The sequence below is a fragment of the Marmota marmota genome, unplaced genomic scaffold (genome assembly GCF_001458135.2).
Source record: "Marmota marmota marmota unplaced genomic scaffold, marMar, whole genome shotgun sequence".
Lineage (NCBI taxonomy): Eukaryota > Metazoa > Chordata > Mammalia > Rodentia > Sciuridae > Marmota > Marmota marmota.
Window position 1 is genome coordinate 5,845,876 of NW_025999945.1, and position 26,763 is coordinate 5,872,638.

The 26,763-nt window shown below is 36.2% G+C and overlaps 1 protein-coding gene across 4 annotated transcripts in view; it reads right to left on the reverse strand.

The window, feature by feature from the left end:
* Nucleotides 1-342: 342 nt before the first annotated feature.
* Glud1 (glutamate dehydrogenase 1) overlaps nt 343-26,763 on the reverse strand; it is a 69,803-nt gene continuing 43,382 nt past the window's right edge. For 2 of the 4 annotated variants that reach the window (XM_048801713.1, XM_015500086.2), the window contains exons 2-13: nt 20,801-20,881; nt 19,919-19,974; nt 18,809-18,872; nt 14,730-14,824; nt 10,652-10,831; nt 9,568-9,705; nt 9,250-9,387; nt 8,262-8,342; nt 7,489-7,612; nt 6,416-6,507; nt 2,984-3,046; nt 343-1,718 (exon numbers count right to left, since the gene is read on the reverse strand). In XM_048801713.1, coding sequence (XP_048657670.1) covers nt 1,599-1,718; nt 2,984-3,046; nt 6,416-6,507; nt 7,489-7,612; nt 8,262-8,342; nt 9,250-9,387; nt 9,568-9,705; nt 10,652-10,831; nt 14,730-14,824; nt 18,809-18,872; nt 19,919-19,974; nt 20,801-20,881 — 1,232 coding nt within the window. In that variant the 3' untranslated portion in view covers nt 343-1,598. Of the gene's footprint in view, nt 1,719-2,983; nt 3,047-6,415; nt 6,508-7,488; nt 7,613-8,261; nt 8,343-9,249; nt 9,388-9,567; nt 9,706-10,651; nt 10,832-14,729; nt 14,825-18,808; nt 18,873-19,918; nt 19,975-20,800; nt 20,882-24,446; nt 24,466-26,763 lie in introns of those variants that run through there. The other 2 variants (XM_048801711.1, XM_048801712.1) reach the window with 2 other exon arrangements.

Genomic DNA, 26,763 nt, shown 5'->3' on the forward strand with positions numbered 1-26,763 from the left:
ATTGGTGCAATCTGATCTAGAATCCATTCTGCTGATTGCAGTTTGTATTGTTTTAAACAGCACTTACATTCTGTGGCTAAATTATTCCAAACAAAACCTCCCCTCATTTAAAAAGGCACTAAAAATCACTTATCAGTTTTAATCATTAAATCTCCTCCCCAAGAACAGCTTACTTAATAAAATTAAAATGCAAAAGAATTCAGGAATAAAATTTGGGTAGCTCAGGACACAACATAAAGAAATGATACATAGGCAGCTGTTACAAAATTTCTGAAATCCAGATGTAGTTTTATCCTACTAAGAGAGAGACTATTAAATATAAAAACACAGAAAAGAAACAAATTTTGGAAAATGTAGACTTTTAATAACTGCTTTTATCACCAGGTTAAGTCATGCAGTTACAAAGTAGTTAGAAATCTGTGAAAGGGCATTATCGTTAAAAAAAAAAGAAGAAGGAGGAAAAAAGCGCTCATTCTTACATAAATATCTAGAACTTCATTGGGACACTGCTCAAAAGGCCAAAAGGCCCTGGCCAAAAAACTCCATAAACACTAGAACCTATGTTGTTTTCAGCCTGCTGTTAATGAAGCTGGGTGCAGAATGCAAAGCCTCCAGAAGGGGAGGACACACAGGTTGAGTCAGGGCCACCAGCAGTGCTCAGAGCCAGCTGGACTCCAAACAGGAAGCCCAGTGGTTTTTCTTGGGACACTCTACTTGAATTATGGTTTAGTCAACACAATAATCTTCAAAAGGGAGAACAATTAATTAACATGATAAGGAGGTTACTACATTCTTTGGACTATGTGTCATAATGGCAGTTAGCAAATTCTGATAGTTTTAACAAAAATAGCCTCCAATGTTTCTAGGTATGAAGACAGATCTCCATCAGGCTTTTTATTTCTGTTGGACAATATATGACTGATAAGCTATAAATGATATTACTTTATGTTATAAAAATACTAGCTTTTTTCATTTACTATGTTTATAGGCATTCACTGCTTGAGTCAAGGTTAGGCTTATTAAGTGATTCAAGGCAATTTTATTACAGCAGCATGTACTTATTTTATTCTATGAGAATAAAATGCATACGAGACAGCTTTTATTTTTTTTTTTTGCAACTTATAAAATTGAGTTATTATGCAGATGTAAAATACCAATAACTCATTTGAGGACCATGCCACCTTTCAAAAACCATATATCTAATTCTCACATGTATCAAAGTTACAGCATGTCCCAGACCTGCCAGAGTAAAACTGAGTAACTGTTCTTAACTGCTTTCCTTGGCAACAACCCTGACAGTGTTGGGAAGAGCCCTGGTAGCAAGGCAGCATAGTCAGGTGGAAGATACTTTTTATTTAAAAGCAAATTGCCTAAGTGGCTTTCTGGAATAGGTAATTTCTACTTTCACACTCATCAGATTATACACGATCCTCTAAACTTAATTTCTTTCTTCTTAAGGGGTTGAATCAAATTGACTTGTTTAGAACAGTGTCCATTGTTTAATGAGTCATGAGAGAAAGATTTCTGCAGTTACATGTAAACTTGTGATAGGTCAGCAGAAGTTACAGAGGGTGGTGAGGAAGTTAACCATGATCCATTTATGTGAAGGTCACGCCAGCTTCATTGTATACTTTGAAGACTTTCTCAATGGCATTGACATACGCAGCTGTTCTCAGGTCCAAGCCCAGGTTATATTTCATGGCTGTACGCATAATTTGCTGAAATGAAGGAGAAAAGGCAGTGAAAACCACCTGAGTCAAGCAGTTTGGGCCATGAACACAAAAGACATGTGACAGCCCCACAGTGGGATCTGGGCAGACAAAGACAAATTATGCCATCAATACAACAACCTCTAGGCAGGAAGGACTAATTCTCTGGAATTATTATCAACGATTACTGTCTTGGCAGTAATAAAAAGCCATTCTCAGAATTGCAGATGCAAATGCCTCTCTGCCCATAAGACACTGTTAAGTTGTGTATATCATATACTTTTTAATTGTTTCAAAAAACCTAAATGAGGTGATGAAAATGTTCTAGAATTTCATAGTAGTAATGGCAACACAACTATGTGAATATCCTGCTGAACTATATACTTTAAACAGATGAATTTATAGCATTTTAGCTATATCACAACAAAAACAATTCTAAGAGCACCACCTTCTTTATCAGTATGTTTTTTTTTTNCATGTAATTTCTGTACACTATCAAGGAACAGTATGTTTTTGTTTTTCCTTTGGTTTGTGGTACTGGGGATGAAACCCAATGCCTGACACGTTAGGAAAGGGGTCTACCACTAAGTAACATCTGTAACCCAAGGTACAATATCTTTTTTTGGAGTGGTGCTGGGGATTGAACTCAGGGGCATTTGGACACTAAGCCCACATCCCCAGCCATATTTTATATTTTATTTAGAGACAGGGTTCTCACTGAGTTGCTTAGCATCTCGCTTTTGCTGATTCTGGCTTTGAACTCTCAATCCTCCTGCCTCAGCCACTACACCTAGCTTCATCAGTGTTTTTTATGCTGTTTCAACTTGGAAATTCAAGTGAATAGAATCTGAGCTTAAGAAGAAATTAGGAAAACGGATTCAAACTGTGTTTAAGGCCTTGCTTGAAACAAGAATCAAGTAGTCAAAAAAACTCTTAAACCAAATTTTATAGAAAGGTAGCTTCCTACAGCTGAAATATAGTGAAACCTGAGCTGTATTCCAGTTTGGCCCCACTACTCAACATGTAGCTAATTACTGCCAATCACTCCCTCCTATCTCTCAGTATTATTATTTTCAGAGTTTGGTAAACACTGAAGATTGACAACACTACTCATTGTTTGAGAAAAAAAAAAAAGGCATTTTTTTTTTGCTGCACACAAATGAGGACAGACTCCTATTTTCTATCATTACATATATAATTTGGCCACTGAGATGATATGGTTGAGCTATGTATGATTCCTGTCACTAACAGAAAGTCAGCATCAATTCACGTACCCTGGCTGAACGCTCCATGGTGTAGGCTAAGCCAGAATGCACAATGTCTTTCTCTGATGCACCCTGTAGGAAAAAAAGAACACAAATTTAACAAAATCACATGAAGAAGTATTTTGTGACTCCAGAAAAGTACAAGATTCTTAAGTTAATGTACAGACAGAACTGTTTTGTTTTTTAGCAAAGATACATGTAATTTCTGTACACTATCAAGGAACAGTATGTTTTTGTTTTTCCTTTGGTTTGTGGTACTGGGGATGAAACCCAATGCCTGACACGTTAGGAAAGGGGTCTACCACTAAGTAACATCTGTAACCCAAGGTACAATATCTTTTTTTGGAGTGGTGCTGGGGATTGAACTCAGGGGTGCTTTACCATTGAGCTACATCCCCAACTTTTAATTTTGACAGGATCTTGCAATAAGTTGCCAAGGCTAGCCTGGAACTTGTGATCCTCCTCCCTTACTCTCCAAAATTGCTGTGATTATAGGTATGTGCCACCACACCTAGCAGAAGATAAAGTATCTTGATACTGATGCAGTTGCATTTTAACCAGAAGAAAATCTGGTTAAAGCCAATAGCAGCTCTGGAGTAGAACCCTGCTTGTGTATTCAGTAATACCACCAACTTTAAGGCTGGATGATCTTAGCAGCTCTTTAATTTTACTTAGGAAAAAACCCAGGACCAAAGGTTGGGCAAGGTTATCAATAGTTATTTTAAGACTGGGAATGACCCAGGGCTTCCCATTATCAAGTCAGCTTATCTCTGTCCTTTGTCAGTTATCTATCACTATTCTTCCTCATGTACCATACATAGTCATAGAATATACATTCATGACCTGTCAGAAAGAAAACAAAGTGCATTAATAAAAAAAGTTATCTTTGCTGGATACCACCCAATTCATACTGTATTCATTTAAGAAAGTATATTTCTAAAACATATGTATTAATAAGGAAACATATGGCTGGGCACAGTGGTACACACCTGTAATCCCAGCAACTCAGGAGGCTGAGGCAGAACTGCAAGTTTAAAGCCAGTCACAGAAACTTAGTAAAGCCCTAAGACACTTAGTGAGATTCTGACTCAAAATATAAAAAAAGCTGGGGAAGTGACTCTGTGTTTAAACACTGGTGGGTTCAATCCACACTATCAAAAACAAATGGACACAGTAGAGAACAAAACAATCAAAATTCTCTGTTCTCATGGAGTCTATATCTTAGTGGGGGTGGTGGTGAAATGATGTGTGAACTTGAAATCATGCGGCCAAACAGGTGCCCAGTGTTTTTAGAAGTGGTTCAGGGGCTGAGGGCATCTAGTATTAAAAGGGCAGAGAGAGGAAGAGTACCAGCAAAAAGCAATGAAAAGGAATGGCTAGTGAGGTAGAAAGAAAACAGTCTCAGGCAGCATCCTTAACAGTGAGAAGAATGGCTGATAAGTCAAGATGAGGACTGAAAAGTGACCACTGGACTGGGCATTGCTATGTCATTGGTTCTCTTGAAAAGAACAGTTTTGGTAGAGTAGGTTCAAGTACAGAAGAACTGAAGATGGAGTATATATAACTCTTTTAAGGAGGCTTTGTGTATGGGAAATAAAATTGGCAATAACTGAAGAAATAGGATTAAGATGTACCTTTTTCAAGCAGTACTTGGTATATTGAGAGAATGACAGTAGAGGGAAAACTGATGATGCAGGAGAGAGGACAAGACTTGTTAAGTGTAGTATATCTGAGAGGCTGTGGGACAAGCCATGCAATATTCTGTGCAAGAGCTGGATGTAAATGGAAGCATACAGAATTAATCTACCACCTTAGGGAAAATGGCACAGGAAAGGGTAGACACCAAAAGTTGACTGGGTGTGCAAGTTCTCTGCCTGCTTCAACTTTCTTTGATTAGATACCAGCTCAGGAGCTGTAATGTAGGTAAGATGAGGAGAAAATGATACACGATTCAGGGGAGGAAAAGAATGAATGCAATAGGGAAAAGTAATGAGACTGGTTAGTCAACAGAGCCTCCAGCTACATGGGCATAAGAATGGAAAAAGGAGAGCTGGGATTTTATCAGGGGTTGTTTAATTGTTCACAAGAAATGAATATGATAAAGCAAAACAAGACCAAGGAGTACTACTGTAATGATGGATTGTGGGCCTTTCATTAGATAGAAGAGAAAATTAGGGGGTGTGGATGAGTGACAGTGAAAAGATGGCAGGGTTAATAGCTATTTTAAGCCTGGAAGGGCTAAAGGGCTGGGGAGGGGAAATACAATGGACAGAGTTGGGGAAAAATAAGACTTCCTGAAATAACAAACTCAGCAAAGAGTGAGAAATAACAAAGTTAAACTTAGCAGCACTAAAACCATTTAAAAAGTAGGAAGCCAGGTGTGGTGGTGCTGCATGCCTATAATCCCAGCGATTTGGGAGCTGAGGCAGGAGGGCCACAAGTTCAAGGCCGGCCTTAGAAATTTAGAGACCTTGTCTCAAAATAAAAAATAAAAAGAGCTGGAGGTATGGTTAAGTAGCTCTAGGCTCAAGCCACAGTACTTGTTCCCACTAAAAAAATCCCAAAAATGTGTTAAAAAGGTCACTCACAACCAGATAATTGTTCTCTTTCTGTGCCCCTCCTGAGGCACAATCTGAGTGATCACCACGTGCCAGGCATGTATCAGACACATGCCAGGTAAGGGGATTAATTGGAGAAGTGAGCCCTTCAAGAGGCCCTCCAATGTGCTGCAAGTCACTCTGACAGAAAAAGTAACAAACAAAAAAGATACGCTGTTTTTGTTAATAGTGAGGTTAAACTTTTATTTAGGTGTACATGCAGGGATAATCTTTTTTGGGTCATTAATGAGTATTTGGTCAATTTTGGTGAAAGTCTCTTCTTACCAAGTTCCCAGACTGGACCAATAGGCAGTTTATGCTGTTTTTGTTAATAGTGAGGGTTAAACTTTTATTTAAGTGTACGTACAGGACTTTGTTGTATGTCTGCTGTCATGTAGTGGTAAAGAAATTCTCTTTGCAGTATGTTACACTATTAAGTCAACATCTGGTTAATATGAAATATCTTTTCTAATCTGTTTTATCTCTTGTGTCCACTTAGCTATTTCAAATTTTCATATAGTCCAGTCTAATGTTTATTTTTAAATTCTGTTTCTTTGAAGCTTAGAAAAATTAAAATAGATAGCAATCATTCATGATTATGTTGAATCACTGTAAAGTCACTTATATTGCAAAAAGTAACAAAAGCAGAAGAGCAATTAATTATTTAAGGTTGATATTAGTAACAAGGATTCTTCATTTTTATAACAGAATGGAAGAAGATACAAAACACACAAAAAGCGTACAATTACTAACATGTTGACCACCACCTGTCAACTCCAGTCAACCTGCTGTATGGAGGTCAGGATAGGGAACATATGTGCTACTTTGGTGCTACCACACTCACCGATATCCTGTCCTGGAACTCTGCGGTGGGTACAATAGGAATTGTTCCACCATGCTTTCCAAATTTTCTTTCTAAGCTCTCTTGAACAGACACTATAAAAAAGCAAGAGATCAAAATAAAATATTGCTAGTAGGGCATAAAAACAAACAACAACAACAAAAACCTCAAAACCTCCATAAATAGCCCCAAACTATATCTGTAGTTTTTCAAAACAGTTTTAGAAATCTTCAATGCTAAAGAGATATAAAAGAGTTAATTTCTAAAAACTCAGTCAAAAAGGAATAGAAAACTTTGCCAAATCCCTATGTAAATGTGAATTTAGGTCACTTCTCTGTTTCCATAACACCCATTACCAGGGTTTTTCGTTGGCTCTATTAAAAAGAAAATGCTGAGCAAAAAAGAAAAGGAAATAGAAGAACACTTCACCCAGATTCTCAGAGTGGCTGCTCAGTTGGAGGTCTTGGTCTCATTTCAGCCTGATGAGAAATTCTACTCTTAACTGTGTAGCTTACTCTCATCAGAACAAGTATTCTCATCAGAACACTCAAAAAAATTCTCGACACTAGATAGGCCTTTACTAAGAGCAACCAGAGACAGAAATGGATGAGTATCAAACAATGGAGCTCATATAATTTAAGATACTACTTTTTATAACATTGTTAACTTGTGGATTATGTTCTGGAAATATAAAATCATAGAATAAAAATTTGAGGGCTGGGGATGTGGCTCAAGTGGTAGCGCACTCGCCTAGCATGCGTGAGACACTGGGTTCAAGTCTCAGCACCACATAAAAATAAAATAATGATATTGTGTCCACCTAAAAATTAAAAACTAAATATTAAAAAAAAATTTTAAATATAAATACATTTAAGAGTCAATTCACTGAATGCCCAAAGAAATTGGTATTTTGGTCTAATCCTTAAGAGAGAAATAAATAAGAGTTTTCTACTCTGAGATGGAAGTCTCTAAGATTACCAAAGGGAAAAGACCTCCTGAGTGTATGTATGCTTTCTCCAGCCTTTTGGCTGGTCAAAAGGGTTATTTTTTTGGAGAATGATATTATAGGGACTCACTGAGCAAGTGGTAGTTAGAATCCCTTTCATATTTGAAGGTTAATCGGCCATAGCTGACATGATTCAGATTCTTCAGCCACTCAAAGTAAGATACTGTCACTCCGCCAGCATTTAAGTAGAGATCCTATACATAAAATGTGACAGGAAGACAGCAAAGAAATTAAAAGATGATGACTTTAGCAAAAGCTTAAAATGAACATAAGAACTCAATTTTAATACCTAGGTGGACTAAGGTTTAAACTTCCCAATTATATTTTCGATAGTATCAGCAATTTCATAATTTAATAAACTCCCCTTCAAAATTCAACTAGGATTTTTTTCATTTAGGAAAATCTTTTTTGGGTCATTAATGAATATTTGGTCAATTTTGGTGAGACTAGACCAACAGGCAGTTTACCAGGAGATTAGCATTCCTACTACCTAAAAGCAGCCTATTTTAGTTAAATGTTTTCAGCAAAGAGCGCTCTTCAAAATATACCCCAGACCTGAGCATATGTTCCTTATAAGAGCTTTCTAAATAAAGCAGGAAGGAACACTTGAAATGTATTAAGTTAGGAATTATATAGAAGATCTTAAGGGTTTAAATTGAAATAATATATCATATACAATATAAAATTAGTTATGCCGCTGCCTCCATTTTCTTAAAAGTAACATAAAGACAAAAAATTCACCAGCTGAGGAGACGAGTAAGTCTTCTCTTTTCCCCTAATTCTTAGCAAAAAGCAACTGTAATTCCTAGTATGCATAAATCTGGATGAACACAGATGACTTACTGGAATAACCATGATGTTCCTCTCCAGGAAAATCTTATCAGCTTCTGGAGTGGTTGGTCCATTGGCACCTTCAGCAATGATCTGCAAGAGAGTCAGGAACACATATATGGCTAGGGATTATAGATATGCACATACGGATAAGAGAACTGAATGGAAGATTATAATTTTTTTGGTACCAACAACTGAACCCAGGGGAGCTTAACTATTGGACCATACACCCTCAGCCTGTTTTTTTTTTGTATTTTATTTAGAGACAGGGTCTCACTGAGTTGCTAAGTGCCTTGTCAAGTTGCTGAGGCTGGCTCTGAACTCACAATCCTCCCGCCTCAGCCTCCTGAGTACTGGGATTACAGGATGAGCCACTGAGCACAGAAGATTATAACTTTAGTTAAATTATCAACTGGTATGTGCCGGAGGTACATGACTGTAATCCCAGTTACTCTAGAGGCTACGGCAGGAGGATCACAAGTTTGAGGCCAGCATTGGCAACCAAGTGAGACTCTGTTTCAAAATAAAAATAAATAAAAAGATATTGTGTCCATCTACAACTAAAAAATATTAAAACAAACAAACAAACAAACAAAAAAAAAACGGGCTGTGAAGTAGCTTAGTAATATAGTGCTTGCTTAGAATGGCATGAGGCCCTGGGTTCACTCCCTAATACTGCAAAAATAAATAAATGAATAATACAGGTTATTTTGCTCTACAAAGTGCATCTTTGTAGAGCATGAGGAAGGTATCTTTCATTTCATCTTTTCTATTTCCGTAGTTTTTTAAAACTACACTTGGGTGATGGTTACATAATTCTATAAATATGCTAAAAGATATTAAATTATATCCTTTAAATGTGAAATTTATGAGACATAAATTATATGCAATAAAGTTAAAGAGTGGGGGAACCCAATAATAATCTGACAAAATTTTTTATGACCTCGTTAATATCATCTCACATTTATAAAGCTGATTCTGATTTCTATAATGCTTTTACCTTGGCTTTCACTCTGGGTGCATTGGATTTGGTCAACTGCTTCTCACTGGCAGCAGGGATCAGTATGTCACAGTCAGCCTCCAAGATACTTCCTTCATAGACCTTTGCTTTGGGGAAGCCCAGAATTGATCCATGTTGCTGTAATTGATTGAAAATCACAGAATGAATAGCTGCATCATAGTTTAAATGTTTATACTGAGTGCCTCACAAACATGAAAATTTAAGGACTTTGAACTACATTAAAAAAAAAAGCAATATATTTAAATAATATTTCTTTTAACTTTATAGGGTTCAAAGTAGTAAAACTGTTCAGATTACCAGTTTGAAATCTTCCAGTTCCTTTGGGTCAATACCATCTGGATTCCATATACTCCCATCAGATTCACCAACACCAACACATTTAGCACCAAAACGATGTAAATACCTCATAGAGTGCAGGCCCACGTTACCAAACCCCTATGGAGAACAATCACACACAACCCCCAAATTAAAGTCTTGGTACAGATAGTAGGAGTCTTAATCCATGTATATTTATATTCTCTCTGTGCTAGGTGAGCACTCTACCGCTGAGCCATAACCTCAGCCCCTGTATCTATATTCTTAATTATCCTAACTCACATATAGGGAAAGTTTCAAATTCCTTTTGCCAGAAAAACCAACATACTAAATGACTTCTCTTAAACAATAAATGTCCATGTTTAAGAATCTGGGTCAATACCATCTTATGATGGAACCCAATCCTTTATTGTCGGTGAGAGTAAGTCCTGAAGAGGTTTAGTTAGGTGCAAGATTCTTGGCTTATAAAGAAATGGTAACAATGCCAACCATACCAGTGTGGTCAGACCTGAATGACCTGAGGTCCTATGGTCATATTAATGTATGTCATTAGTGTAGAGGAATATAAACTCTAAAGTAATGTTCAACATAATTTAATTTCCCTAGATAAAATAAATGTTACCATATCATACAAGTCTGGGGCAATGTGCAAACTTTTCTGCATACTCATATTTAGAAAATTATGAGGCATTTTCCTTTTTTGGATACAATTTCAGGTTCAAATAAGGTCCAAAAGAAGTTGATTATTGTCTTATATATATCTGAGAGATATTAAATCAGTTCTAGTCACATGAATCAACATTCAAAAGAGGATGCATTACTCTTCTGAAAGCAACACTCTAAAACCCAACAGATTCAAAATAATAAAAATTTAAAGTTGTAAATCTACAAACATTAAAAATGTATTGTAGGGCTGGGGCTGTGGCACTTGCTTATCATGTGTGAGGTACTGGGTTTGATCCTCAGCACCACGCAAGACGATAAATAAAGATATTGTGTCCAAAAACAAAACAAAGCCAAACCACATATTGTTCAGTTATAAAGAAAATTAATTTTTTTAAAAAACCTGAACCACAAATGTTTTATCTCCAAATCCTGGTGTCATTCCTAAAATGCTCATGTAAGAAGCTTCATTGATGAAGTTTTCAATTCCATGGAAAAGACCACGGCCAGTAGCAGAAATGCGTCCATGGATGCCTCCTTGACTGATGGGTTTACCAGTAACACAGGCATGTGCATTAATATCCTGCAAAAGGAGACAAAATAATGAAACAATGTATCCTAATTTCTATGATGAATCAATATAATGAATATAAGTCAAAGCACATTCTCATCTAACTAAAAATATTCTCATTAGAAGTGTGTGTGCCAAGCATGTGTGTATTGAGAGTGAATGTATTTAAGGTATACTGTGACCAATAGGAAAAAACCTCACTTTTACTTTCTGTTGCTAGAAAATGTAATAAATAATATTTCCTACTGGGAGAAACAGTTCAGAAATTTAGCATCAGTCTCTATATTTATGAGACTGTTCAGCTTAAAGCTATTATTCCTTTAAATCCTAAGTCAGAGTATGCATCCCGTCTACCACAATCTACCACAAGACTTGCATATGTCACCAAAACAGTCTGAGACAGAAAGAGACACTGTAATTTTCTTGCTGGGAAGACTCAATTTTTAAAATAGGAATATGGAGGCAAGATACAGTGGTGCATGCCCAGAATATCCCACCCCTTTTTAAGTAGTACTTGGGATCCTAGGGGTGTTATATCACTAGGCTACATCATCATTTTTATTTATTTATTTTGTACTGGGAATTGAACCCAAGGGTGTTTTACCACTGAGCCACATCCCTACCCAGTACTTTTTACTTTTATTATTTTGAGACAGGGTCTTGCTAAATTGCTTAGGGCCTTAACAAGTTGCTGAGGCTAGTTTTGAACTCCCAGCCTTTGAAGTTATTGCTGGGATTATAGGTGTGTCCCACCATGCCCAGCTCCTTTTTATCTTTCATTTTGAGATGGGGGTCTAACTAACTTGCTGAGCTAGCAGTGAATTTGTAAACCTCCAGGTTGCTGGGATTACAGATGTGTACCACAGTTCCTGGCTTGCAAAGCACCTTTGGTAGCAGTGCTAGCTCTTTAAGTATAGAGGGGATTAATGATTTTTATCACCCCACTTTATACCCTTCTTCTTCTTCTTCTTCTTTTGGTACTGGGTATCTAACTAGGGGCACTTTACCACTGAGCTACATCCCCAGCCCTTTTTTTTGAGATAGGGTCTCACTAAATTGTTATGGCTGGCCTCAAACTTTCGATCCTCCTGTCTCAGTCTCCCGAGTCACTAGGATTATAGGTATATGCGACCATGCTTGGCTTTCTCCCCTCTTTGAATTAAGGATGTGTATGTATTTTTGTTGAGAAACAAGCATAACTAGAAAAAAGGGGTTTGGAAGGGCTTCCCTCCCAAGGTATCAGATATACTACTATGAAATGACAACCACAACACTGTGGAACAGATACACTGATCAGAGAAACAGGAGAAATGAGATGCACTCTGATTATATACAGGAAAGAAACAAAAAATGAAGGGAGAACTTTAAATCAAAGGTCAAAGCATGACTTGCTAAGGCAATTTGCCACCATGTGAATAAGATGAGATGCCTTAATTCATTTCATCTTCCTATCCCCAATACTGTGTTGTAGCTGAGTTAAAAATTGATCTGTTTTTTATCCATATTGTTTAAATATTTTCACAGAGAGAACTTAGAATTGCATTTCTTGTATAATTATCAACAACAAAAAAAAAGCAAGTTAAAAAAAAAAAGCAGTCTAATAAAGCACTACAGAATTAGTAGTTTTCCCACAGTTTTCTTTCATGAATAATTAACATTATGAAAACAGAACTGCAAATCTGGTGCCAAACAGCTTCTAAACAGTGAAAATGCAAATGCTGAAACTGAAGGAAATACTGTCTGAGGTCAGGCCTAGTGCCAACTGCCAGGCTCCCCAGCATACCTAATGGTCCTGCAGCCCAGGGCAAAGAATATGGGAAATGTTCTCCCCCAACATGGCACTGCCAGATGGGGCCGGACAGAAGATTTCCTGTTCACATCTGGAAACAAGTTAACAAAAACTATGGCTTCCTCACCTAGCCTGGGTTTTGGAACACAACATTTACCAGTATAGTCCAAGGCTTAGCTGGCAATGCCTCATAAAATTTGCTTTTGCTGCTACCTCTATGGAAAGAGCTATGAATAATGGTATCCTGCCTACTAGTTTGTGCTATTCTGTGGAGTGTCCTGCTCAAAATAAACAAGAGATCATACTCACAGCTCATTAACAGGTGACATAGGGAAAAGTGTCCCTTTTGGGAATGGCAGTCCAAACCAAAAGTATCTAATCTGCTTCTGTTTATTTTCAGAGATGTATATATAATTAATATGATGTAATACTTACTTTTATGCCCAGTAAGAGCTGAGGACTGTTCTAAGTACATTAACTCTACACTCCTTTTCTCCAAGGCCTGTTTTACTTCTAGGGTCCTTGAATGACACCCTCTCTGCTGCCTTTATTCCCTTGCTCTATCTACTATTATGGGTTTATTTTGCATGGTTTGTCTCTTGCACCAATGAATGTCTATAACCAATAAACACAGACAACAACATAAACCCTTTTATTAGTCAGTAGTCACTTTTCATGCTGTCTTCTCTTGTGCCATTTTTCTTAGGTGGAGGCCATATGTCATGCCCTACTTCCCTCTCTTCACAATCCCATGGGATCTACGCCCTTTCTATTAGTTTCCTGTCCTTAACTATCCCATCTCCTCTGCATCTTGAGATAGGCTTCAGTGTACCCTCAGCTGTGCCATAAACTTGTTCATAATTAGATCTTCATCACTTCCCTGTTTTCAGGACAAAGACCAAAGTCCTTATAGTTTCATATTAGGCAGTAACCTGGCCCAATCTCCTCTATTGGCCTTTTGTATCCCCTTCTTCCCTTTCTCAACTCTGGTTACAACAGCTGCCCACAGCCTCTCAAGTTCCCTTCTCTTCTTCACTTCATTCAAATGCTGACTTCTGCCCCAAGCACTTGCCCCACCCCTTTCCCTAGATGCATAGGCAAGAAGGCTTCATCTCCAAGGATGCCTTTACTGACCTTACCTCCAAAGGCTTGCTCTGTCCCCTTTATTTCCACAGCTTTGAAAGGTGATAAACACCTGACCTGCATTTAGCTGTGCTTGCAGGATAGAATGTTTTTTAAAAAATCTACTTTTCTTCCTGATCCTTATGTGTCTGTTTTTCAAGGTTCCAGGGCTTTCAGGGACAGGAGTTGTCCTTTCCTCTTCTGTTCTATTCAGTGGCTCTCTTTCTTTCAGTCCCCACAGTTGTATCTCCTTGATATCAACTCAAACTCATCCCCTTCCTTGATCCCACATATATAGTCTAGGCTCACTGAGTCTTTCTCTGTGGCATCCATTATGTGCCTAGACCAATGGCTCCTAGACTATGTTGACAGGTGCTGGTACCATGTAGGAAGTTATTCTTCCTTAAGAAAGGGTTGCAGCAAAGTCTTACCACTGAATATTAAGTAAAACCAACAATGGACTTGGTATTTTTATTGTAGTTCACTTACTTTACTTGTATATTCTACTACCTTTATAAATATGCCTTATTTCAATTTCCCCAAATCTCTAGATGTTCAAGTTAAACACACTTTCAAGTCTGGTCCAGATATCTCTTCCAGAAAGCCTATTTTGAGAATTCATAATTCTTTTCCCTGTATTACACTATTTCCATACTTTATCTGATTATGTGTCTTAGCTCTTCTTTAAATGAAAGCTCTTCGACACAGAATGCTTCTTTATGTACCTTTTAGTCTCAGCAAAATGTGCTGACCTGGTTGGAGAGGGTCCTGCCCACTGTGTAGTACAGTGCAGCATATAAGTAAAAGCTCAATCCATGTTCACTACATTTATAGTTCAAGAGTAGAGAAAAAGAAGCAAAATAACATGCATATCAAGTTTATGATTTAAAGAGAGTAGAAAACCCCAGTGAGTCTCAATTTCTCCTTATAATTAGCTGAATTGTTTCTTCTTGTGAAGAGCAAATACAGGAAGCCTTGGGGCTTCTGGGGAATACTCACATAGTGCCCTATGGTGCTGGCATAGGTGTCAGCGATCCAGGACATCTCTCGCTCACCCGTGCTCATGTCTGGGGCAGGCACATCAATACCAGGACCTGGGAGCACAGGGAAAGGGCAGTGCACCAGTTTTTAAAATAATTCTCTAAAGATAACAGCACCATCTTGCCTGACATAAAATAGAATTATTATGGTTAGGGAATAGATGTGTATGAAATACTATAGCAACATGCTACTTACTGGTTTAGGTTTAGGTCTTTTCATTAGGTAGAAAAAGATGGAAAAGTCATATGGCTGAAGCAACTGTGTTTAAGACTGTAGTACTTTTACTTATGGAAGAATGCTGCTTTTACCTGCTGTTCAATGCTTAGTGAACATAAAGTTTTAGGTTTTGACTTATTTTTGATATTGTTGTTACAGTGCTGGGGACTGAATCCAGAGGTGTTCCACCAGAGCTACATTCCCAGCCCTTTTCATTTCTTGCAAGCATTAAGCTAAGTTGCTAAGGTTGGCCTCAAACTTGCAATCCTCCTTCCTTAGCCTCCCAAGCTGTTGAGATTATAGGTATGTGTCACTGCACCTGGCTAGGCCTTTACATTTATTTCCTCAGATCACAGCACATTAAAAGTTTGAGAATAACAAGATATTGGCTCACAGGTAACACTGAAGGCTCTAACACTGATGGCCAGTGAGCTCACTGAAAAACTTCTTCAATGATGCTGGCTCCTATCTCTAAATATTCTTCTTAAAAACAGTAAAAATAGGGGTTGGGGTTGTGGCTCAGTTCTAGAGTGCTTACCTAGCATGTGAGAGGCACTGGGTTCAATCCTCAGCACCCCATTAAAAAAAAAATAAAGTTCTTAAAAAAAAACAACAGTAAAAATAAATACAGGACTGGCACAAAACAATTTGAAATACTCAAGGTGTGCTTTTCACATCCCCACCCAATCTGTCACTCTATGTCCTAGCCCCCTTCCTTTCCTTAGGTACTTTCTTATGAAGTCTAATTTCCCCAAACCTACTCTCCCTCCACATAGCACTCCTACTTGAAGGATTAATGCCATGTTGTAGTGTCATATTCATGGATCAAAGGACATTAACTGCTTCTCTTCACTCACGTTCCATTTCTTGGGAGTGATATATATTAGCTACAGGTTAGTACCAAATTTGTTTACCCACATTCCTTTTCTAAGGTACAAATGACAAATTGCTATTAAATCCTTATAGATGTATTTACAAGTATTATACTTGTTTAGCAACATTAAGAATTAAATAATAATCTTTGTTGTCTTGAATAACAATTCCAACTGGCAAGTCTGAGGTAGTTTGTAAATCAGAAATGTGTATTGATAAACTAGTTTAGTCTAGACGTGCTAAGATGAGACAGTTTCTCCCACCTCAAAACACAAGTACAAAGTACTGCGAGATTTATGAGTTTTCTACTTTATGGAAAAGTCAACATATACGCATGTACAGATTGCAAGTAACATCTGAATTACATATAAATTCTCAAATATTTAAGGGAACATGTCAGAAGTCTAGTCTTTTTTTTTTTTTTTTTTGGTACCAGGGATTGAACTCAGTCAGGGGCACTCAATCATTGAGCCACATCCCCAGTCCTATTTTGTGGGTCTCAATGAGTTGTTGGTGCCTTGCTGTTGCTGAGGCTAGCTTTGAACTTGAGATCCTCCTGCCTCAGCCTCCTGAGCTGCTGGGATTACAGGCATGTGCCACCATGCCTGGTGAAGTCTTGTCTTTTTGACAAAGCAATTGCTCTAACAGAACATGAGCAAAGAGTAAAAGCTAAGAGAGTTAATATGGAGATATATAGGGAGATGAGAAAGATGAAAATATCAGGGATCTTCTGGGGAATTTTATAGCTTACACAGGTGTTACCTGAACTCACAAAAAATTAATATTGACCTTTCACAAGCTTTTGCAAAAATTAGAAGAGGAGGGAACATTTCCTAACTCATTCTATGAGGTGGGTATAACCTTGATTATAAGTTTGAATAAAGACATCACAAGAAAATTACAGACCAATCTCTCTTACAATAGCATCAGAAGAAATAAAAAACAGTTAAGAATCCTACATGGAAATCTATAATGTCATTGAAAGAAATTAGAGATGAAAACATGGAAAGACATTCTATGCTTATGGATTAGAAGACTTAATATAGTTAAGAAGGCAATGTTCTATGAATTGAGTTGCAGATGAAATAAAATTGCTATCAAAATTCTAGCTCCCTTTTTGCAGAATTTGTCAAACAATTCTAAACTCACAAAATGTAACAGGGTCAGGATGCAGACTCAGGTCTGAGTCACAATATGAAATGCGACAGAAAGGAAGACATAAAATAACAGATTTGGAGGTGTGCCCAGAAGTGAGTAAAAAAAAAAAAAACAAAACTTCCTTTTGTCTATTTACAAACCTCTCTGGATCCAAATGTTAGTTTAGTTATATCATGGATTAATGAGGTTTTTGCACAAAAGCAAAGAAACCAGATAACTAGTATTGTGGGGTTTTGCTTCCTTTCAGTGTCCCAGTAAACTTTTAGACCCATAAGATACTTGTCAAGATCCATAAAACTAGATTGAAAACACTAGACATAGGTAATGAATATGACTGAATAAAATATAAACCCATACAAGTTTATATTAAAATACATTTAAGATTTAGGCTAAGAAGTAATATGATATAAAAATGTGATGGCTATCATCGGGCTGAACATGATTTTAATTATACTTCACGTAAGTGTGAAAGAGGTAACTAACTTCTGTTAGCATGCTTCTCCTATAAATAATGTACAAGCAGTACTGGTATGAGGTATGTCAAAATCCCAACTGCCCTTAAAATTATGAAATTTGTGCCAAATCTTATAAAGTTCTAGCATTACCTATGTATTTTATTTCTATATTAGTTTCTTTATTTCATGTGTTTTTCCCTAAAAATGGGATAATTTAAAAAATATTGATAGTTTAATTTCATAGAAACTTATCAGTGGTTAGGGGAACACAGGAAAAAAAACTCAAAGGAAGGAATGCAGAAAAAAAGTAGGATTCTCCCCGTTTTATAGTCAGTCTTATTTTGTTTATGCTAACAGGGCAAAGATCTTTTTAGCAATTTTTTTGTTCATTTTATTCCAAAAAACTAGAAGCCTTCTAGACTAAAAGAAACATGAAGACTTAAATTGCTTAAAACATCGAAGAGTAAATGACAAATATTTATACGTTACAAACAAAAATATTTCACACAAAAGAACATAAGCACACGTAATAGACAGTAAGATAAACAAACATCAAGCAAACAAAAATTAGTATCCTCAGAGATACTGATGGTGACTGGCTAGTTCCACTGCTTTAAAGGGGACAGGTAGGCCTGTTTAAAAGCCCCAGCTCCAAAAGGCATTAATTAGATTTCTCATTGCTTTAGGAACAAAAGGATGACCATTTTAAAAACTGTGTTTTTTATACTTAAAAATATTTCAATATTATTCAGTGTCTCAAAGTAGGGCCATTTTGAATGTCTCAATACAGAAGATATAATATCACTCTACTGAACCAACTCTTATTATGATATCTGGAAACATAAGAACTCTCTCCTTGTTGTCCCTACTGCACACTGAGTACAAGAACGTTTCCATCAAAGATGTATCATAGGGAGGGAAAGGGAGAGAGAAGGGAAATTGCATGGAAATGGAAGGAGACCCTCAGGGTTATACAAAATTACAAACAAGAGGAAGTGAGGGGAAAGGGAAAAAAAAAAATAAAACAAGGGGGAGAAATGAATTACAGTAGATGGGGTAGAGAGAGAAGAGGGGAGGGGAGGGGAAGGGAGGGGAGGGGGAGTAGTAGAGGATAGGAAAGGCAGCAGAATACAACAGACACTAGTATGGCANAAAAAAAAAAAAAAAAAAAGATGTATCATAAACAGGCTGAGGTATGTCCAGGAGATCTACCATAAAACCTGGTTTCTAAAGGAAAGAGAATTATGATACACTATATTTAGCCATGTGTAAAGATAAGAAATGTCAGTTATTATGAATTCCATTTCATACAGAAACTTACATGGCAATACATACCAATAAAACCTTTTTTTGCGAGCTCCATAGTGAACCTTCTTGTGATCTTTTCCAATTCATTATCCTATAAAGAAAAAAAAAACCACCAACAAAATATAGTAATAAAAAGTATTTTTGACATAATATCAGCTGGGATGCATATCATGTTTTCTATATGAGAGAAATTTTCATATATCTTCTGTAATTGTCAGTATAATCCATAAAGTAGGCATTTCCATTTTAAAGAATGAAAATTAGGTTATAGTGGCTAGGGATGAAGCTCAGTGTTTGAGTATAGTATGAGCAATGCCCTGGATTCAATCCCTAGTGTGTGCACAAAACACACTCACATACATGCAGATAAAGATAATAGACTAGGGCTCCTCAAATCCCAGTTTCCTTTTGTATTAATTCCTCATTTCTTTTTTTAAAAATTTTTTTAGCTGTAGATGGACATAATACTTTTATTTTATTTACTTATGTGGTGCTAAGTATCAAACCCAGTGCCCCACGCATGTGAGGCAAGTGCTCTACCACTGATCCACAACCCTAGCTCCAAAATAACTAAATAATAATTAAGACTAATTGAAAAATGATATAATTGTATTAATATGAACCCTATAGGCCATGTCCTTGTATATTTTCATTTATATAGTGAACTTACAGGTGTGTGCCACCATGCCCAGCTTAAATGGTGAACTTCAAAGAGAACAGAATCATATGTATTTATTATGTTTGCATAGTTATCATTAATTTAGTACTATGTAGGGCACTGTAACTAATTTTAATTAACTTGATACTGATAGGAGGATTACTTAAGGTATTGTCACCAGAAGGAGACCCCTACATTAAAACTTGATAATAGTAATTTTTAAAAGTGAATGTAAGTGTCTAACAATATCAAGTATTAATTGCTTCTTAATCAACTAAGAAAATGAAAAGACATCGATGTTACACAGATGATCTTTAATATGGCAACATACTCAATGAGGCAATTATTTACTTATTTCCCTATTTTTCTGAAAAGCAGCAAAGACCATTAATCTCATTAATGAGGGATATACAGAAGCCTAAAAATTTCAAGTTCTTTGGTAAATGCATTGTGCTTACAAATATCACTTTGATACTTACTGTATAGTTCTTGGGATTGATCTTGACACCTGCTTTAGCACCCCCAAATGGCACATCTGAAAGGAAAGACTGAGAGTTGTTACTTCATATAAAAATTTAAAAAATAAACACACAGAAAGCACTATCCAAAAGAGGCTGGATATTTTTTACCTGAATACTTTTTTCAGAAATATATATATTTTTAAAGGTAAAAGAATGCTTTATTTATTTACTTTTATGTGGTGCTGAGGATCGAATCCAGTGCCTCACACGTACTAGGCAAGCAGTGTATCACTGAGCCACAACTCCAGCCCCTTAATTTTGTACAGTATTTTCAGTGTGTCTGCATTTTGACCTAGACCTGTCTCATGAGGTCAGGTATGGAATTTATTACTGATGGCTCCATGTTCATATTTAGAAAGTTTCAGATTTTGAAGGATTTCAGATTTCAGATTTTTTAATTAGGGATGTTCAACTTGCATTAAAAATGTATAATGCTTTACCATTTTAATTTTGGAACATTGTAGAAATAAAACCATGTTGATCGCTTCTAAAAAGATTATACTTTAAATAACACTTTATTAAACAGAAATTATAAGGCTAGCCAAGTTATAATGTATAATGTCATCAGTATTCCCTACTATTGCTAAAAGAACACTGTATTTACTTTCCTTTTACTATGACTTGGTCTTATTTATAGATGGTGGACAGGTATTTAAAACAAAGATCTATATTTTGAGAAAGTCCAACTAGTTCCTATAAAAAAAAACCCCACTTAAGCCTTAAGGAGTTTAACTTAAAGAAAAAGTTCTGATAAGGTGTACTTCTATAGTATCTTAAAATTAACACTCTATGTAGACCTATTTCCCCAGTTATTAGGTAGCAACAGAGGTTATCACTTACCAACCACCGCACACTTATAAGTCATCAGAGAAGCCAACGCTTTTACTTCATCTACACTTACATCAGTGCTGTAACGGATACCTGGTGGTATTTAAAAAAATAAATAAATAAATAAAAATAAAAGTGGGGGGTGATGTATTTCAACAAATTTCTGGTAAGTTTCAAAACAAACAAACAAACAAAAAAGGGCTATAAATTAAAAACAATCACACTATTTACATTTTATGCTCAGGCTATTTCCAAGAATGTTTGAAGTGTCTATGTGTCAGAACACCATAAGAAGTGAAAAGAAAAAACTAAGAAAGAGCTATAGAATTAACCCTGAATTTGGTTTTAAATATACTGATAACAAAGAGAGGTGATGGTGCTGAAGCTCAGTTTTCACTTTCTAGTATGAGTAAGACAAAAAAGAGCAAGCGTTCTTGGGAATTTAAAGATGGGGAACACAGTCCCTGTTCTTAAGGAAGTTATAACCCAGTGGGAAAAATAACTGGTCACATAAGGCAAAAAAATGCTCTCCAAAGCAATGTTTTTTACACTTTCCAGAAGGCAACTACCTCATAAGTCTTTTTTATTTTCCTTTTACTGCTTGGTTTGGGTAATTTGCTAGCAATAATTTCAAGAATTCTGCTGTCTGAAAACATACAAACATGAAAAAATGGACTATAACCAGGTTTGACAGATTCAATACCAGATGTCTATATAGAGATTTTGGCTTCAAATGGATAGATCCAAAAAATTTCTTATGCCTGCTGTTCCCCTTACCCAACTGCCAGACTCCTCCACTGGGATATGAGAAAGCTTTCTCTTTTTCCTAGGTATTAACATTTCCCTTCACCATTTCTGCAAGGAGGGGAGGAGGCCATTCCAAGTCCTAATGCCCCTGCATCTAGAAGCCATGAGGTGTCTGGGTCACTCACCTTTCCAAGTTTTGCAGGGTTAAATCACCTCTCTTTCTCTATGTTCCACTGTTCTCAACCCCAAGGAAGATACCCTGGGTGGTGATATCTAGCTGCACACTGAGGGGGGAGCCCTGATGCTCTGTGTGTGAAGACACCCAGATGAAGCTGCAGCACCTTTTCTACCCTTCCCTCTTCTATCTAGCTCCTCTTAAGGTGCTGGGTATAATCCTTACTCAGAATCACAGGTAAGTAATAGGAGCCCCAGGTACATCTTTTTTAAAGAATAATCCAGGGACTAAAGTTCTTCAGACAATCATGGAAAATATCTCATGGGCAGCCTGAGAAAATTGTAGTCAATTTTAAAAGCAGATTTTTGATGTTTCAGAAAATGTCAACTTAAATATTGATGCTTTAAGAGAAATCTCTATAGTATATATGAACATAAAGAGCAAACTCTGAAGTTGCACATAAACTTTAGTCTATTATAAAAATAAGAAAACGAGAGTCAGGTACAGTGGAACATAACTGCAATTACAATTAGAAGGCTGAGGCAGGACTGCTTGAACCTAAGAATTTAAGGCCAGTGTAGGCAATATAGTGAGACCCTAGCTTAAAAAAAAAGAAAAGAAAAGAAAAAATTTACATTTAGAAGAGTGGCTTCTTAGAATTGTATCTTATAAGCCCAGCTTGGTGGTGTACACCTATAATCTCAGTGACTCAGAAGGCTGAGGCAGGATGATTATAAACTCAACAATCTACCAAGAACCTAGCAATTTAGTGAGACCCCATCTCAAAATAAAAAGAGCCAGGAATGTAGCTCAAGGGTAAAGTGCCCCTGGGTTCAATTTCCAGTATTAAAACAATAACAACAACCAAACAAAATACCCCAAATCAAAAACAGAATTATATTCTGTACATAATGGGTATATTTTGTACATAATGAATTCTCAAATTTCTTATGAAGTTAATGAAATCATTTTTTTAAATTTTAGAATGTGATATGACCGGTTAATTTTTCTAGCATACAACAGATACACAGCTCTTTCATTTCATTCAGGTCTCTTTCAAATTATTCTGAGAGGTCCTCCTTGACTATTCTACTTAAAAGCACTTCCACACATCCACTCTCTAGCCTTTTGAACCTTCTTCTTCTTCGTTTTTATTTTTTTTTTTAAATGTGGTGCCATGATATAGGCAAGTGCTCTGCCACTGAGCTACAACTCCAGCCCCTATCTTATTTCTTTATAGCATTTATTATAACAGATCTACTTATCTATTTATGTCTGGCTTTCCCATCCAGGAAGTTTACACCAGGAAAACAGACTGTGTTTTGTTTGCTGCCTTTATTCCTGATGCCTACCACAGAAAATGGCACACAGTAGGCACTTAAGTATCTTAAAATTTAAGGAAGAAAGAAATGCCATGGCCACTAAAATATTTGATATACACATTAAACAATTTCCCATGAACATCCTTACTTATCATGGAAGAACTAAAACCATACTACAGAGTTAAAGAACAAGGTCCTAAAAAATCCAAAATAAAATTTGTCAGTAATATTAGTATGAAATGTTTGTATCTTTAAAACAAAAATTTTGCTTAAACACTACACTGCTTTTCTAATTAATAAAAAAGCTAAGTAATGATATATTACTTAATGAACATTATATTAAACCAGGGATACAAGTATAAGTGCTTTATCCAGGTGATCCCAGCCAACAGATGATCCCAGCTCATCTGGAGAGGCAAAACACTGTTCTCCTTTGCTTATGGCCAAGGCTGTGGGATGTCCTATGTGAGTCATCTGACTCAGAGGCTTGTACTGTCCATACTCAAATTTCAACTATTAGCACTGCTTTAACAACTGAAAGTAGTAATACATAACAAAGCAATTTATCAAAACACAAAAGGGTCTAAAGTGACAGGGAATTGAATAAATAGCTTTATAAACTTTGATTTCATTACTTCAAGATAAATTCATAGCGGGTGGTAAAATAAATAAGTTTTTAATAATTAGTTTATTTCCTCTTACACACAGATTACTTTTTTCATTGCTCTTTAAAAGCCTATGGAAGTAGCCATACTAATTTATTTATTGATTGAATTATACACCTAGCCCTGCCCAAGCTGGCCTCAAAATTGCCATTCTTCTGCCTCAGCCTCTTAAGCAGCTGGGATTGCAGGTGCCCAAGATTGTGCCTGCCCCCACACCATTATTTGAATTTAAGTTTATGAAGAAAAAGTTACTTTCCTTTAACTAGAAACCTAAAAGTTTAAAAGGTACTTAAGACGTACCTGTAATGTAATGCAGTTATAGTTAAGAATTAAAAGCTGATTTAACTATAATCTTCATAAATCAAATAGCAGAAGCATCCGAATGGCAAGTCTAATATTCCAGACAAAGATACTAATAAGAAACCAGAACCCTCCTTTTACCAAAGTGGAAAAGAATTGTCATTTTTATTACAAAAGTCTTGAATGATGAGTCATAAACTCTAAAAGAAAACAGATTCCCTGGATGGAACCCAGGAATTCATTTGTGAAATAAAATTTTTTTTCTCATCTATAGAATTTTCTGTCACATCACAGGCATATTTTCTGCAGGCTATGAATTAATGAGAATTTTTACTGTTATTGAGACAAGGGAGGAGCTATAAAGGAAGTAGCAGAAGCTTAGTGGAATAAGCCCTAAAGGATAAAGGTGGGGGAGCTGGGGCTGTAGCTCTCAGTGGCAGAGAGCTTGCCTAGCGTGTGTGAGGCACTGGGCTCAATCCTCAGTATCACATAAAAATAAACAAATAAAGGCATTCTGTCTATTTACAACTATAATAAGTAAGTAAATAAAATGAAATTAAAAAAAAAAGATAAAGGTGGGTCATGAAGGGGACAGAAGGTGATATTGCCTGGGCTAAAGAAATAGTCTCTTTAACATTCTAATTAATCAATAATACATTAATGTTTTCACTTCTAGAAATTAGCAGGTATATTAGTATAGGGTTACTTAAAGTGTTGATATGAAAAAAACAAAAATTCTCAAAGAGTACCCATAAATAAAATACTCTGTAGTAATACTTGTGATAAACTATAGTAAAACAAGATATTCACAGTTCTAGAAAGTTAGTTATGTTTCCCCTTCTGCAATTGGAAACCAAAGATAATTACTAAAAATATACTATTGCCTGAAAACTTTTTACCATATTTTTATGGACATTAAGAGATTTGAACAACAACATGATAAAAAGAAGGTACTTTCTATTTATAAATTTAGCAGATTGGGAGCAATTAGCACAATTGGGTTATGTGAAGGATAAAATGATGTGACATTAAAATTCTTAAAAAAGGAGAAATCCAGAATTTCTGAATGGCAACCATATTTCAAGAATTCTAATTTGAAAATAAATTTGTTCAAGAAGGTAAAAAATAGATAATATGCACATACATATTTTTAAAAACCCTGAAAACTTTAAACAAGCAAAAGGAAGAACATCCTTTTGATTTGATTAGAACTTTAAATAAACAAAAGGAAAAACATTTGCAGTTTGAACATTCTGACATGTAACATGCCTGTAATCCCAGCGGTTTGGGAGGCTGAGGCCCTAAGCAACTCAGTGAGACCCTGTCTCTAACTAAAATACAAAATAGGGCTGGGATGTGACTTAGTGGTTGAGTGCCCCTGAGTTCAATCCTGGTTGTGCCTCCCCCCCCCCCCGCAAAAAAAAAAAAGTATAGACCACAGAATGGATGTCTTTAGAAATGAGATCTAAAATTAAGGACCACATTCTACTTAATGACAAAATAATCTGTGTCTCAGTCCACTAGTGAAAATTAGAGAAACACTGCCATGAAAATGATTTATCAATCTCAAGTCAAGTTGGAGGAAGGGCAGAGGACAGAAAAATGGAGTACTTAACAATGCAAACTTTGAAATCATCCTCTTTACTCTTAAGAGAAACTGATTAGTTATTCTGGGTTAATGTTATCTGGATGTTTCAAAAGAACACAAATGAATACAGACATCTGCAAACTACATGAAAGCACAAAGCACTGTCTGCCTTTTAACAGATATACCTTAATATGTTCAATAGTCTAATGATTGGTGCACACTAAGTTTCTCTAGGAGAAATAACTAGCTGGAGTTGCCATAGTGATGGACAAAACAAACAGCTCATTACTTTAAAAAGATTCAGTGAAAACCAAAACTGACTAGCTTGAAATTTTCCTTTTCCTAGATGACTCAAAACCAAATATACACATACAACCACCCCCTAGCTACCATTATTTTATGATGAATCATTAACTAAACATTTATGAAAATTCAAATGGTTTTTAAAGTTACTTGAACTGGATCTCTTAAAGGGTATGATTTATTCATCAGAAATCCAATTTCTAACAGTACTCTAAATTATTTATTAAATAAACAAGAATTCTACATCAAGCACAGAATTCCAAGAAAAGCAAAAAAGCCTTAGGACAACTCTCAAAATTAATGCATCAACACTCTCACCATGAATTCACCATAATCTATTTTCTCAGTTAATATTGATATACTTTCTAACTCACAATAGAATAGCAACAATATTAAAAATGAAGTGCAGGAGGGGAAGAGGCAGTAAAGAACTAATTGCCCATCAGCAAGTAACAAATACCTGGAATCCCAGAAGCATCAGATGCAAACTCAAATATTCACTGGGAAGAAACACTTTGCATAGGAACAAGGAAAAACCATATATTTTAAAAAAATTTTTTTGAGGGGGTGGGTACTAGAGATTGAATCCAGGGGTGCTTAACCACTGAACCATATCACATCCCCGGCCCTTTTTATTTTTTATTTTGGGATAGAATCTCACTAAGTTGTTTAGGGCCTTGCTTAGTTGCTGAGACTGGCCTCAAATTTGTGATCATCCTGCCTCAGCCTTCTGAGCCACTGGGATTACAGATATGTATCACCATGCCCTGCAAAACTATATACTTTTGTTTCACCATATCTAAGTACTGTAAGAAGTCAGGGAAACATGCACTTTGTCCTATTATCAAAGTCTTTTATTAATTTAACCATTTTGA